General features: G+C 43.9%; 1 protein-coding gene across 1 annotated transcript in view; it reads left to right on the top strand.

Moving 5' to 3' along the window:
* bbox1 (butyrobetaine (gamma), 2-oxoglutarate dioxygenase (gamma-butyrobetaine hydroxylase) 1) overlaps positions 1-15,239 on the top strand; it is a 94,410-nt gene that overhangs the window by 31,103 nt on the left and 48,068 nt on the right. The window contains exon 3 of the mRNA XM_034183679.1: positions 11,620-11,734. Within this exon, the coding sequence (XP_034039570.1) occupies positions 11,620-11,734 (115 nt within the window). The remainder of the gene's footprint in view (positions 1-11,619; positions 11,735-15,239) is intronic.

The raw sequence follows: 15,239 nt of genomic DNA, 5'->3' as shown, positions 1-15,239 counted from the left end.
CTTGAAACACATTTTGGTTGTGTGTTTGCACACAGCTGCGCACAGAAAAGCAGCATGAGTTGGGTTCTCTGTTACCAAAGGGGGTTTTTCATTTTTAGCACTTTGGCCCTCTGTTGGTAACTGAGTCACATTACCGTTAAGCTCTTAAATTGGAACAGGTGTGTTCCATTGTTTGAGCTTAACGGTATACGTCATTTATTAGTTTAGTGTTGGTTCATTTTGTGTGGGTGTTTTTTGAGTTGGTTTTTGTGTGGGATTTTTTTTTTTTTTTACACTATTAGTGTCTGGGTCGTGTCCCTGCAGTCTGTTTGGAGCAAAGAAAAGGACCCAAGCCACTTTATGTTAGTCTGTTAGTCTTTCTTTTTATTTCTTTTAGTTTCACCTCCCAGGGTTGATGGGACGGTCCCCTGGGGGGTGATGGGGGGGTAATTGGGTTGTTTTTTCTTTTTTCTTTTTTTTGTTTTTTGTTATGCCCTCTCTTCTCCTCTGACTCCAGCTGGGTGAGCCGTATGTGTCGGCGTTGCTGGAGTGGTGCAGTTTGGTTATGCTGGGCGTTTCCCAGGTAACCTCTGCACCTGGAAGGGGGGGGGGGGTCGGGGTGTTGTTTTTTTTTTTGTTGTTGATTCCCTGTTCCACCTCCGGCTTCAGCGCGCCTTTGAGCCGTCTGCCATCGGCGTGGCTGAGGTTTGGGGCAGTGGGATATACCCGCAGCTGGTGGCTGGTTTGGAAGTCGGAGGAGTGGCGCCGTTTTGTGCCGTCTGCCATAACCGCTTTCCACTCCTCTCGGTTGGCTTCTGGGGTATAGTCACGGTTGGTGACGCTGGACGTGCTTCCAGTTCCCACTGCGCCAAAGGGGTGGGGGTTGGGGTTGTTTTTGTTTGTATGTTTTTTTTTCTTTCCTTTTGTTTTTTCCCCCCAGTTTCCGCCCTCAGGGTGTGACTGTGGTGTCCTCTGGGGGGAAAGGGCTGTGGGTCCATCTAGCCATAGATGGCCGGGGCTGGGTCCATTGGTCATGAGGGAGGTGTCTCCTGGGGTTGATGGTACGGTCCTCTGGGAGTCCCCGTGGGTGACCTTGGATTCCAGAGGGACCTCAGCTGTGGTTATTACTCCTGGAGCTGGCGGGATGTCCTCTGGGGGGTGTTGGTCCCTACATGTCGTCGGGGGGGGGGGGGGGTTAGGGTTTTTTTTTGCAAGCTTAGTTTGGGTTGTTTTTTTTTTTTCTCCCCTTCCCGGGGTTTGATGGAACGGTCCTCTGGGGAGGGGGGGGGGTGTTAGCATTTTTATTTGCAAGCTTAAGTTTGGGTTGTTTTTCTTTTCTCCCCTTCCCGGGATGGATGGAACGGTCCTCTGGGGAGGGGGGGGGGTGGTTTGGTTGTTTGTGTTTGTTTTGTTTGTTTTTTTTTTATGACTAATCAGACTGTGAACATGGTTGGACAAAGGCTGACCGCACAGGTTTGGGAACTCCTGGCCACACCTGTGCTAATTGACTGACAGAAACAAGGGCAAAGATGCAGCAGAGGAGAAGACGTCAATCGTTCTGTTGGATGAAGATTCTGTTGGAGAGATGAATGCAGATACGGTTTCCAGCCATGGTCCCTGGAGGGGGTGTTTCTCCTGGGCCAGGTTTGTGTGGTCGCCGTGAGGCTTCCCGTGAGGGTGGGGTGCTGTTGTGGCTGGCGTGCCTGGCTGGCTTTGTTTGTCTTCTGTTTCTGTCTTTTGGTTTCCTTCCAGGTGGTGCGCGTTTAGGACTGAGTGGCTGTGTGGCTGAGTTATCAGGACCTCACCCTGATCACCTGAGGCTCGTCAGGACTCACAGCTGTGGTGCATCTACACGGATTGGAACATGGTGGCATTTAAGTCTGGAGTGCACAGTGTGTATTTGCCAGAGACTCGACCTTGTGACCAGAGGGTGAGATCGTCGTCTTGAGAGCCATCTCATCATCAGTGGATGCAGAGAACGTCCAGGTTTGATGCTATGGTCTGTGAAAGAGGAGAGGGTGAGGTCTCTCGCTCGTCAGCACACTTCCTGAGGTACGTTGGGTTTTGTGACTAACATTTGTACAGTCAGTAAATGTGGTGTCCCTCACACCTATTATTTGAGCTGTTATGTTAGTCGTTTTAATCAGCTTCCACTGCAGTGGAGTTTGTGAACAAGGTGTTCCATGCCTGCAGGGTGGGAAGCTGATTAGTAATTAAGCCAGGAAGGTTTGCTGTTTGTACACCTTTGAGTGGTCCCTCGTGTGTAGAGTGTGGACTCACATGATGATTTCTTCATTCACAGACTCGGTTTGTCGCGGCCACCTGGGGGGTGTCGGCGGGGTCCTTGGGTCCGAACTGGTTCTGGCTCCGGACCGTTAGTGCTGCTGGAGCGCACCGTTTACCACCTCGCCAGACCGCGCACTTATTTGTTTGTATATTTATCACATCACTGTTATGTTTATTAAACTCTGTTATCCTTTGTACCGTGCTTGCTTATTTTATACTGGGTCCTGCTGGGCTGCGTCCGACACATAACAATATTAGCTCAATGGTGAGACAATATGCACCATAATAAATGAGCTAATTGTTCCTCCCTGAAATACAGATGAATAAGTGTTTAATGACAGAATGTGCAATTCATGGATGTTTTGTATAAGCGTTATATTGAAGCATGCAGTTTTTTATGTCAATTTCAATTTCAGGGACACTTCTAAAATATTAAAAATAATAAGAAAAAATATTTTAAAATGGCTGTTGTGCTTTTTTTTTTTAGGGAGGGTGCTCGGAGGGGGTGTCACCCAGGGAGAAATTTAGTGTAGAACCGCCACTGCACCCCCACCCCCCCTTTCAGTTTTAATTTCGTGCAGCCATCACGGAATGAATTCGTGCTGCTGTGCCGAAAATGAGACGCTTTTCGTCACAATAAAAGCAAAATCAGGATGACGTCAGCCCCCCTCTGCAGGTTTGCAGCGGTTATAATCACTGACTTTTATTTACTACGTGGGGATTTTGAACCAGCAGCTTCTGCACGTGACCTTTCGCCTACATTCGGGCTGCGCGCACGTGCACGCGCCACTCGTGAGGACTCGGCGCTGCTGTCAACAAATACTGCAGGTAAACAACACAACAACAACAACAAGACAAATGTTAAATTTTAAATGAATCAGTCAGGGGAGAAGATGTTCGTTGCTGTGAAGAAGAATAACGGCCCCGCGCGCGGCCGTATGTTTGTTTGTTTGTTTGTTGATTGATTGTTTGTCACGCGTGCGCTCGATATCTTTAGCGGTTCGCCTGAATTAGCAGATTTGTCGGTAAATGTTTTGGGTTCTAAATTCACGCTTCTGACGTCACCGACTAACTACAGTAATGAATGAAATCTTATGCTGCGTTCCAAGAAGCTCGGAAATGGGAACTCTCCAACATTTAAGACGAAAAGCCGTCGAGCCAGTGCGCGCGCGAGCGTGTGCGTGTGTGCGCGCGCGCGTGTATGTTGGGCTGGTATTATCTCTGCCAGCTGAAAGGTGGAGGTCATCAGATCTGATTGCCGACAAACACACACTGTGGATAGTCATACTGCTCACAACTCGAATTTTACAAACTCTGGGGTTTTGTTTGTTCGTTTTTTTACATTTTGATGAGTATAACTTTGAATTTGTTTGCAATCTAAATGAAACTCTAAATCAGAAAAGGTTGGGATAATATGGAAAATGGAAAGAAAAGAAAAAAATTGTTATAGTTATTTACTTTCATTACAGTCTGTGAGGAGATATTTCATGTTTTTTTTTTGTTTTGTTTTTTCTGGTCAATTTCATTTAATTTTTTAATATACATCTATTTCTGCATTTCAGGCCTGCAACATATTCCAAAATAGTTGGATGGGGCAATTACGGTGGCTCTGCTGCCACCGCGTCCAGGTCGCGGTGGCAGCAGAGCAAGCAGCACATCCCGCACTTCCCTATCCTCATCCAAGTCCTGTAACTCTTCCTGAGGGATCCCACAGCGTTCCCAAGTCAGCTGGAAATATAATCTCTCCAGTTTGTCCTAGGTCTTCCCCGGGGAGTCCTCCCACGTGGACACCCAGACAGCAAATACATCCGGGCCGGATGTAGTCCAACATCTGATACCAGTCCTGAAAACAGATCCGGTCCAGACAGTTTTTGCACCCTGGCCCAGATCCGGCACGGCTCCGCTTTACAGTTCTGGAACAGATCCGGACCAGATCTGAACTGGATCCGCAAAACACCAACCGTTTACAGACCATATCTGGCATGGATCTAGGACAGATGTGGTCGCATCACAGCACCGTGGCAGAAACATGGGGCATAACGATAAGCAATTTTATCTGCACTCGGCAAAAACTATCCATTAGCGGTTATTAAACTCTGTACTCTGTAATCGTGATCGTCACTGAGGCTTTTTTAAATGCTTATTGCAAAGCGGTTTGTTTCTTTACGACAATTAAGTTTTATAAGTCCAGGGACACTGATCTGTGTGTTATAGATACAAATCAGTTTCCCTCTGATCCACAGAACTTACCCCTGTAAAACTTGTTCCTGCCACGGTGCTGTGATGCGGTCCACATCTGCCCCAGATCCGTGCAAAAAAATATGGTCTGTACATGGTTGGTCTTTTGCGAATCCAGTTCAGATCTGGTCCGGATCTGTTCCAGAACTGTAAAGCGGAGCCGTGCTAGATCTGGGCCAGGGTGCAAAAACTGTCATGGTCCGGATCTGTTTTCAGGATTGGTACCAGATGTTGGACTACATCCGGCCCGGATCTATTTGCTGGTCTGGGCATGCCTGGATGACCTCCTTAGGGAGACGACCAGGGAGAATCCTCACCAGATGCCCAAAACACCTCAACTGGCTCCCTTTGATGCGAAAGCCCCTGATGGAGTCTATCTCCCACCAGAAACAGGTCCAATGTAATGCTGAGAATGTGGACACAGCTTCTACTTTGGTCATATAGAGACCGGATTGCGCTTTGCAGTGAATCTGGTACCCCATACTCCCTCAGCACCCCCCCCCCCCCCCCACACACTCCCCCACACAGGTTACCCAGAGTGACTCAGTCATACGCCTTTCCATGTCCACAAAGCACATGTAGACTGGTTGGTCATTACTCCCAAGACCCCTTCAGTATCCTTGCGAGGGTAATGCGCTGGTCCACCGTTCCACAACCAGGGCGGAACCCTCATTTCTCCTCCTGAATCTGAGTTCCACTAAGGATCTAAGTCTCCTCTCTAGTACCCTGGCAGAGGCTTTTCCAGGAAGGCTGAGAAGTGTGATTCCTCGTCAGCCACTTCACTTCACAGTGTGAATGGGCCCTTAATGTTATCAAATCAAATCAAATCAATTTTATTTATATAGCGCCAAATCACAACAAACAGTTGCCTCAAGGCGCTTTATATTGTAAAGCAAAAGCCATACAATAATTACAGAAAAACCTCAACGGTAAAAACGACCCCCTATGAGCAAGCACTTGGCGACAGTGGAAGGAAAACTCCCTTTTAACAGGAAGAAACCTCCAGCAGAACCAGGATCAGGGAGGGGCAGTCTTCTGCTGGGCTGGTTGGGGCTGAGGGGAGAGAATCAGGAAAAAGACATGCTGTGGAGGGGAGCAGAGATCAATCACTAATGATTAAATGCAGAAGTGGTGCATACAGAGCAAAAAGAGAAAGAAACACTCAGTGCATCATGGGAACCCCCCAGCAGTCTACGTCTATAGCAGCATAACTAAGGGATGGTTCAGGGTCACCTGATCCAGCCCTAACTCTAAGCTTTTTAAAAAGGAAAGTTTAAGCCTAATCTTAAAAGTAGAGAGGGGTCTGTCTCCCTAATCCGAATTGGGAGCTGGTTCCACAGGAGAGGAGCCTGAAAGCTGAAGGCTCTGCCTCCCATTCTACTCTTATAAACCCTAGGAACTACAAGTAAGCCTGCAGTCTGAGAGCGAAGCGCTCTATTGGGGTGATATGGTACTATGAGGTCCCTAAGAGAAGATGGGACCTGATTATTCAAAACCTTATAAGTAAGAAGAAGAATTTTAAATTGTATTCTAGACTTAACAGAGAGCCAATGAAGAGAGGCCAATATGGGTGAGATACGAGGTCCTGTCCAAAAAGTAACTGACCTTTTTATTTTTTCAAAAACTATATGGATTTGAATCACGTGTGATTGCATCAGCCAAGCTTGAACCTTCGTGCGCATGCGTGAGTTTTTTCACGCCTGTCGGTTGCGTCAATCGCCTGTGGGCAGGCTTTGAGTGAGCACTGGTCCAGCCCCCTCGTCGGGTTTTTATTGTCAGGGAAATGGCAGAGCGACTGCCGCTTTGCTCCATGAAATTTTTTTCAGAAACTGTTAGAGACAGCCAGTTGGAAACCATTCGAAAGATTCAGATGGCTTTCGGTGAAGATTCTGTTGGCGTCACATGGATTAAGGACTGTTAAAACCTTTTTAAAGACGGCCCACTGCAGCGGAGGGCGCGCGGCGCACCAAGCGGCCATCGACAGATCATCAGACCAGATCATTTCCAAACTGAGCGCTGTGTTGATCCGGGACATCGTGTGACTACCACAGAAATGGCAAGAGAGCTGGACATAGCACTTTTGCGGCACATTCCACTGTTACAGGAGATTTTGTAATGAAAGACGTGCGGAGGATTTCGTGCGTCGGCACGAAGCAGCTCATGGCGCACAACAAAAAAAAAATACCTCCGTGTTGGAAACCATTCAGAAGATTCAGACGGCTTTCGATGGCCTTTCAGTCGAGTGAGTGTCCGAGAAATTGTGTAACAGCTGGACATGCCCCAACATGTCCTGTGAGACTTCCAACACGGAGGTGTTTTTTTTTTTTGTTGCGCGCCATGAGCGGTTCCGTGCTGACGCGCGAACTCCTCCGCACGTCTTTCATTACAAAATCTCCTGTAATAGTGGAATGTGCCTCAAAAGTGCTATGTCCAGTTCTCTTGCCATTTCTGTGGTAGTCACATGATGTCCCAGATCAGCACAGCGTTCAGTTTGGAAATGATCTGGTCTGATGATCTGTCGATGGCCGCTCAGTGCGCCACGCACCCTCCGCTGCTGTGGGCCGTCTTTAAAAAGGTTTTAACACTCCTTAATCCGTGTGACGCCGACAGAATTTTCACCGAAATCCATCTGAATCTTTCGAAAGGTTTCCAACTGGCTAACAGTTTCTGAAAAAAATTTCATGGAGCATTGCGGCAGCCTCTCTGCCATTTCCCTGACAATAAAAATCCGACGAGGGGGCTGGACCAGTGCTCACTCAAAGCCTGCCCACAGGCGAATGACGCAACCAACAGGCGTGAAAAAACTCACGCATGTGCACGAAGGTTCAAGCTTGGCTGATGCAATCACACGTGATTCAAATCCATATTTTTTGAAAAAATAAAAGGTCTGTTACTTTTTGGACAGAACCTCGTATGCTCTCTCCTTCTAGTCCCTGTCAGTACTCTAGCTGCAGCATTTGAATTAACTGAAGGCTTTTCAGGGAACTTTTAGGACAACCTGATAATAATGAATTACAATAGTCCAGCCTAGAAGAAATAATGCATGAATTAGCTTTTCAGCATCACTCTGATACAAGACCTTTCTAATTTTAGAGATATTGCGCAAATGCAAAAAAGCAGTCCTACATATTTGCTTAATATGCGCATTGAAGGACATATCCTGATCAAAAATGACTCCAAGATTTCTCACAGTATTACTAGAGGTCAGGGTAATGCCATCCAGAGTAAGGATCTGGTTAGACACACCATGTTTCTAAGATTTGTGGGGCCAAGTACAATAACTTCAGTTTTATCTGAATTAAAAGCAGGGAATTAGAGGTCATCCATGTTTTTATGTCTGAAAGACATTCCTGCAGTTTAACTAATTGGTGTGTGTCCTCTGGCTTCATGGATAGATAAAGCTGGGTATCATCTGCGTAACAATGAAATTTAAGCAATGCTTTCTAATAATACTGCCTAAGGGAAGCATGTATAAAGTGAATAAAATTGGTCCGAGCACAGAACCTGTGGAACTCCATAATTAACCTTAGTCTGTGAAGAAGATTCCCCATTTACATGAACAAATTGTAATCTATTAGATAAATATGATTCAAACCACCGCAGCGCAGTGCCTTTAATACCTATGGCATGCTCTAATCTCTGTAATAAATTTTTTGGTCAACAGTATCAAAAGCAGCACTGAGGTCTAACAGGACAAGCACAGAGATGAGTCCACTGTCTGAGGCCATAAGAAGATCATTTGTAACCTTCACTAATGCTGTTCTGTACTATGATGAATTCTGAAACCTGACTGAAAACTCTTCAAATAGACCATTCCTCTGCAGATGATCAGTTAGCTGTTTTACAACTACTCTTTCAAGAATTTTTGAGAGAAAAGGAAGGTTGGAGATTGGCCTATAATTAGCTAAGATAGCTGGGTCAAGTGATGGCTTTTTAAGTGATGGTTTAATTACTGCCACCTTAAAAGCCTGTGGTACATAGCCAACTAATAATTCTAAAACCTGACTGAAACTCTTCAAATAGACCATTCCTCTGCAGATGATCAGTTAGCCTTAGCCAGCAGTTTCAATTTCTTTCATTGTCGCCTGCTCTGGCCCCTGGAAGACATTTGACTATGGTTGCTGGTGTCGCTAACTTCACATTTCTCTAAACGAGTCGCCATTAACCAGAGTTTGATCCTCGCGGGTGTGTCACCGAGTGGGGAAAAATGGTTAGATATGTAACGGGTTGGTGGTGTACACGGGGCTTCTGTTTAGAACTACGCTTCTTCCTCAGTCACCCAGCCGGCCTGCTTTCCCGGCTGCTCAGGATCTGCTGGGGGACAGCTAACAGTGGCTGAGCTGCCTTGGTCTGCACCAGTACAGGGGCCTGGCTAGCTGTAGAATTTTCCACGGTGCGGAGCCGAGTCTCCAATTCGCCCAGCCTGTCCTCCAAAGCTACGAATAAGCTACACTTATTACAAGTACCATTACTGCTAAAGGAGGCCGAGGAATAACTAAAACATTTCACACCCAGAGCAGAAAAGTGAGGGAGAGACAGGAGAAGCCGCCATGCTAAACCGGCTAAGAGCTAATAGCTGCGCTAAGCTAGTGGATTCCTAAAAACACACAAAGTGAATAATGTGTAAATAATTTAGAGGTGATTCAGCAGAGGGAGTGCTTTAGTTAAGGCACGTGAAGATTACACTGTGAAACAAATTGTTATCTAGTTGACTAGATCAATCTAACTACGCAGATTAAACAGCTAACAGATACAGCAAAACACCGCTGTGCTCCGGAACAGGAAGTGATACAATACCGCAGTGAGAGCCAACCACAGATCACAATATTCATTTCAGAAAACAGTACGATTGCCACAGGCACCACAATATGACTGCCATGACATGTGACAGTTCATTCCAACAAAAACTGACATTTTTTTAACAAAATAGAGTTTACAACATCAAGTTTGAAAGCGGCTCATATGATTGATGGGGAAAATTCCTCTGGCGAGTACTTTTACTTTTCTGCCTTCTTATTTACTGCAGGTTGGGTCCCTCTTTCTGACCTGAGGTCACAGATTGGCCGAAGTGAACAGACTGAGAATGTGGATGAGTACGTTTGCACGTTTGGCGCTGCCCGCCCTGCAGAGGAGCGTGCCGGTCAAAGCCCGTCAGACTCTGCAGGCTTGTTGCAGACCAGGACGGGCGGACGGACTGATTTCGGTGCAGTTACGCGGGCAGCAGACGCTCGGGGCGGCCTGTGTCTCTGTGTCTCAACACGCCCTGAGACACGCCCGGGCTCTGGACGAGGAGAGGATGGTGGAGGTGAAGTGGGAGGACGGGGGGCAAAGCCTTTACCCGTTCACCTGGCTGAGAGACAACTGCCAGTGTCACACACTGCAACCTGGACTCGGCTCAGGCCCGGAAACTGTTGATGTCTCAGCTCGATGCCACACAGGAGTCGACAGCGTCCAGGTCACCAAAGACAAAAAGGTGCACTGCCTCCTTCGCCTGATCTGGGCTTTTCGGACAACATGGGCATTTGATGGAACCAGTACTTTTAATAAAATTAGAATTAATCTGCAAAAAAGCAACACACTGTTGTGTATTAAAAAAATTAAACAAGTTTACATAATTTGTCAAATGTTATTTCAAAAGCTTTCAGCTCTATATTTGCAGAAATGCATCAAATTTAAATGTGGAGATTATCCTGACAAAATCATTGGTCACATGATATGTATTGTGAAATTAAGTCATTATTAGAGCCCGACCGATATGGATTTTTTTAGGCAGATGGCGATAACGATTTTTTTATGAAAAAAATGCAGATAATCGATCGGCTGATTTGCCGATAGCCGATAAATCAGCCGATATTATTATTGTTTTTTTAATGAATAAAATGTTTTTGTTTTTTGTTTTTTTTGGACCCTTACCCAAAAAGGTATGAGCTAAAGGCTGAAATACAATTTACAAGTTATTTACAATTTAGTAAAGCTTGGTCCCAGCCGTCGTCGGCCCCAGAGGGTTAATGGCGAATGCCAGTAATTCCCAGAACCCTTCCGGACGACCAGTGAATCTGAATGTTTCAACCTCTTAGCAGTAAATTAAAGTTTTTCATGCTAGAAATAAGGTCTACACAACGTGGGCTTAATGAAAAGCGTGACTGACACAATGAAGCACATTTGACACATTACTACATAAACTGAGTTAATCAAACTGAGTTGAACTGAAACGGGAGAAATGTGGGGTGAATGTAATTGCAAAGTTATTACAAACAACATCCTTATAAACTTACTTGTATGCTTTTGTCAGCCGATCCGTGCAGTGTGACAGTGAACTACGTGGGCCAGTGATGAACACATTTAAGCAGGGGTGTAAGCAGCTCTCAGTTGAATGGAGTCAGAGCTCCATTTACTGGACAAACGGTGCAAGGACATTTTACATTTGCCGACACAAACATTATTTCAGTAACTGTTCTGTTTATGAGAAATTATCGGCGTTCTATCGGCAAAATTTCGGTCGATAGTATTTTGAAAAGGGCGTATATCAGCCAATAATATCGGCCGGCCGATATATCGGCTGGGCTCTAGTCATTATTTGAGTACACTAACGTAGGGAGCTGAAATTATGTGTATTTGTCATTATGTAGTGACAACATGTGACATTTTACAGTAAGTGTATTCAGTCAGCTTTTTGCAGAAATTGCACAATGTCATTTCAAAACCAACACAAAAGCAAAATGTGCATTTTACCAAACGCTGATGCATGCTTTTAAAGTAAGGGGTTTTATTTATTATTTTATTTTATTTATTTATTTATCACTGATGCATGATCACGTACACACATAAATTCTGTATTAAGAGAGGAAAAAATATTCAGACAAAATATTCAGAACCACCAGCTGTAATGTGGACCTAACTGCGTGCATCGAGGAAAAAGGTACCGCCTGAGATTTTATAGCTGCCTTTAATGTTAAATTAAGCTCCCAAGACTCATTTGTGATCATGACCTCAGTGGGCGTAGCTCGGTTGGAGCTACGGTGTCAAAAATGTTCTGAAATTATGAATTTTACTGTAATCTGATAACATTTACTTTAATGCGATTATTACCCTAATTGATTGATTTCCATGTCCAAGTTGTCCATCGTGTGGCCGGACCAGCATGCCAGCGTGTTCGAAGCAGAATGGCTGAAGAAACGTTGTTTCTCTCCCGCTGCCCGGAAAGCTCTCCAAGAAGAACTCTTCATTAACGGTGAGTCCAGATATGAGATTTTTCTTCCATATTTTAAAAGGTCAATCACTTTGATTTGAAAATGAGGCTGCGAGACAAATTATCCAGCGCTCAAGCAAGTTTTATTGTGTTATAAATTTACTGTCCTTCAAGTATAAAGGGAGACTGATACCTCAACTTAGCTAGCAGTAGAATGTGTTCATGTCTAGTAATAACAGATAAACTGTGACTAAAACATCACATCATTATCAAAGATCAGCTGAACAGGATCAAAAAGCAGCTTATCAAGATCAAAGAACAACAGATCAAGATCAAAGATCAGTGTAAAAGGCTCAAAGACCAGTTTATCTGGATAGAAGATCATTTTATGAGGATCAAAAATCATCTGATCAGGATCAAAGAGCAGATAATTAGCATCAAATATCAGCTGATTATGATCAAAGAGCAGTAGTCAGGATCAAGGGTCAGTTTATAAAGATTTAAGATCTTTGTTCAGGATGAAAGAGTAGTTTATCAGGATCAAATATCAGCTGATTAGGATCAAAGAGTAGTGTATAAGGATGAAAGACCAGCTGATTATGATAAAAGAGGAGATAATCAGAATCAAAAATCAGTTTATAATGATCAAAGATTCACTGATCAGGATCAATCAATCAATCAATTTTTTTATATAGCGCCAAATCACAACAAACAGTTGCCCCAAGGCGCTTTATATGGTAAGGCAAGGCCATACAATAATTATGTAAAACCCCAACGGTCAAAACGACCCCCTGTGAGCAAGCACTTGGCTACAGTGGGAAGGAAAAACTCCCTTTTAACAGGAAGAAACCTCCAGCAGAACCAGGCTCAGGGAGGGGCAGTCTTCTGCTGGGACTGGTTGGGGCTGAGGGAGAGAACCAGGAAAAAGACATGCTGTGGAGGGGAGCAGAGATCGATCACTATGATTAAATGCAGAGTGGTGCATACAGAGCAAAAAGAGAAAGAACAGTGCATCATGGGAACCCCCAGCAGTCTACGTCTATAGCAGCATAACTAAGGGATGGTTCAGGGTCACCTGATCCAGCCCTAACTATAAGCTTTAGCAAAAAGGAAAGTTTAAGCCTAATCTTAAAAGTAGAGAGGGTGTCTGTCTCCCTGATCTGAATTGGGAGCTGGTTCCACAGGAGAGGAGCCTGAAAGCTGAAGGCTCTGCCTCCCATTCTACGCTTACAAACCCTAGGAACTACAAGTAAGCCTGCAGTCTGAGAGCGAAGCGCTCTATTGGGGTGATATGGTACTACGAGGTCCCTAAGATAAGATGGGACCTGATTATTCAAAACCTTATAAGTAAGAAGAAGAATTTTAAATTCTATTCTAGAATTAACAGGAAGCCAATGAAGAGAGGCCAATATGGGTGAGATATGCTTTCTCCTTCTAGTCCCCGTCAGTACTCTAGCTGCAGCATTTTGAATTAACTGAAGGCTTTTTAGGGAACTTTTAGGACAATCTGATAATAATGAATTACAATAGTCCAGCCTAGAGGAAATAAATGCATGAATTAGTTTTTCAGCATCACTCTGAGACAAGACCTTTCTGATTTTAGAGATATTGCGTAAATGCAAAAAAGCAGTCCTACATATTTGTTTAATATGCGCTTTGAATGACATATGCTGATCAAAATGACTCCAAGATTTCTCACCGTATTACTAGAGGTCAGGGTAATGCCATCCAGAGTAAGGATCTGGTTAGACACCATGTTTCTAAGATTTGTGGGGCCAAGTACAATAACTTCAGTTTTATCTGAGTTTAAAAGCAGGAAATTAGAGGTCATCCATGTCTTTATGTCTGTAAGACAATCCTGCAGTTTAGCTAATTGGTGTGTGTCCTCTGGCTTCATGGATAGATAAAGCTGGGTATCATCTGCGTAACAATGAAAATTTAAGCAATACCGTCTAATAATACTGCCTAAGGGAAGCATGTATAAAGTGAATAAAATTGGTCCTAGCACAGAACCTTGTGGAACTCCATAATTAACTTTAGTCTGTGAAGAAGATTCCCCATTTACATGAACAAATTGTAATCTATTAGACAAATATGATTCAAACCTATGGCATGCTCTAATCTCTGTAATAAAATTTTATGGTCAACAGTATCAAAAGCAGCACTGAGGTCTAACAGAACAAGCACAGAGATGAGTCCACTGTCCGAGGCCATAAGAAGATCATTTGTAACCTTCACTAATGCTGTTTCTGTACTATGATGAATTCTAAAACCTGACTGAAACTCTTCAAATAGACCATTCCTCTGCAGATGATCAGTTAGCTGTTTTACAACTACCCTTTCAAGAATTTTTGAGAGAAAAGGAAGGTTGGAGATTGGCCTATAATTAGCTAAGATAGCTGGGTCAAGTGATGGCTTTTTAAGTAATGGTTTAATTACTGCCACCTTAAAAGCCTGTGGTACATAGCCAACTAACAAAGATAGATTGATCATATTTAAGATCGAAGCATTAAATAATGGTAGGGCTTCCTTGAGCAGCCTGTAGGAATGGGGTCTAATAAACATGTTGATGGTTTGGATGAAGTAACTAATGAAAATAACTCAGACAGAACAATCGGAGAGAAAGAGTCTACCAAATACCGGCATCACTGAAAGCAGCCAAAGATAACGATACGTCTTTGGGATGGTTATGAGTAATTTTTTCTCTAATAGTTAAAATTTTGTTAGCAAAGAAAGTCATGAAGTCATTACTAGTTAAAGTTAATGGAATACTCAGCTCAATAGAGCTCTGACTCTTTGTCAGCCTGGCTACAGTGCTGAAAAGAAACCTGGGGTTGTTCTTATTTTCTTCAATTAGTGATGAGTAGAAAGATGTCCTAGCTTTACGGAGGGCTTTTTTATAGAGCAACAGACTCTTTTTCCAGGCTAAGTGAAGATCTTCTAAATTAGTGAGACGCCATTTCCTCTCCAACTTACGGGTTATCTGCTTTAAGCTACGAGTTTGCGAGTTATACCACGGAGTCAGACACTTCTGATTTAAAGCTCTCTTTTTCAGAGGAGCTACAGCCTCCAAAGTTGTCTTCAATGAGGATGTAAAACTATTGACGAGATACTCTATCTCCCTTACAGAGTTTAGGTAGCTACTCTGCACTGTGTTGGTATATGGCATTAGAGAACATAAAGAAGGAATCATATCCTTAAGCCTAGTTACAGCGCTTTCTGAAAGACTTCTAGTGTAATCAAACTTATTCCCTACTGCTGGGTAGTCCATCAGAGTAAATGTAAATGTTATTAAGAAATGATCAGACAGAAGGGAGTTTTCAGGGAATACTGTTAAGTCTTCTATTTCCATACCATAAGTCAGAACAAGATCTAAGATATGATTAAAGTGGTGGGTGGACTCATTTACGTTTTGAGCAAAGCCAATAGAGTCTAATAATAGATTAAATGCAGTGTTGAGGCTGTCATTCTCAGCATCTGTGTGGATGTTAAAATCGCCCACTATAATTATCTTATCTGAGCTAAGCACTAAGTCAGACAAAAGGTC

This window comes from Thalassophryne amazonica, chromosome 2 (genome assembly GCF_902500255.1).
Source record: "Thalassophryne amazonica chromosome 2, fThaAma1.1, whole genome shotgun sequence".
NCBI classification, from domain to species: domain Eukaryota; kingdom Metazoa; phylum Chordata; class Actinopteri; order Batrachoidiformes; family Batrachoididae; genus Thalassophryne; species Thalassophryne amazonica.
This window is presented reverse-complemented; position numbering and strand designations above follow the sequence as displayed.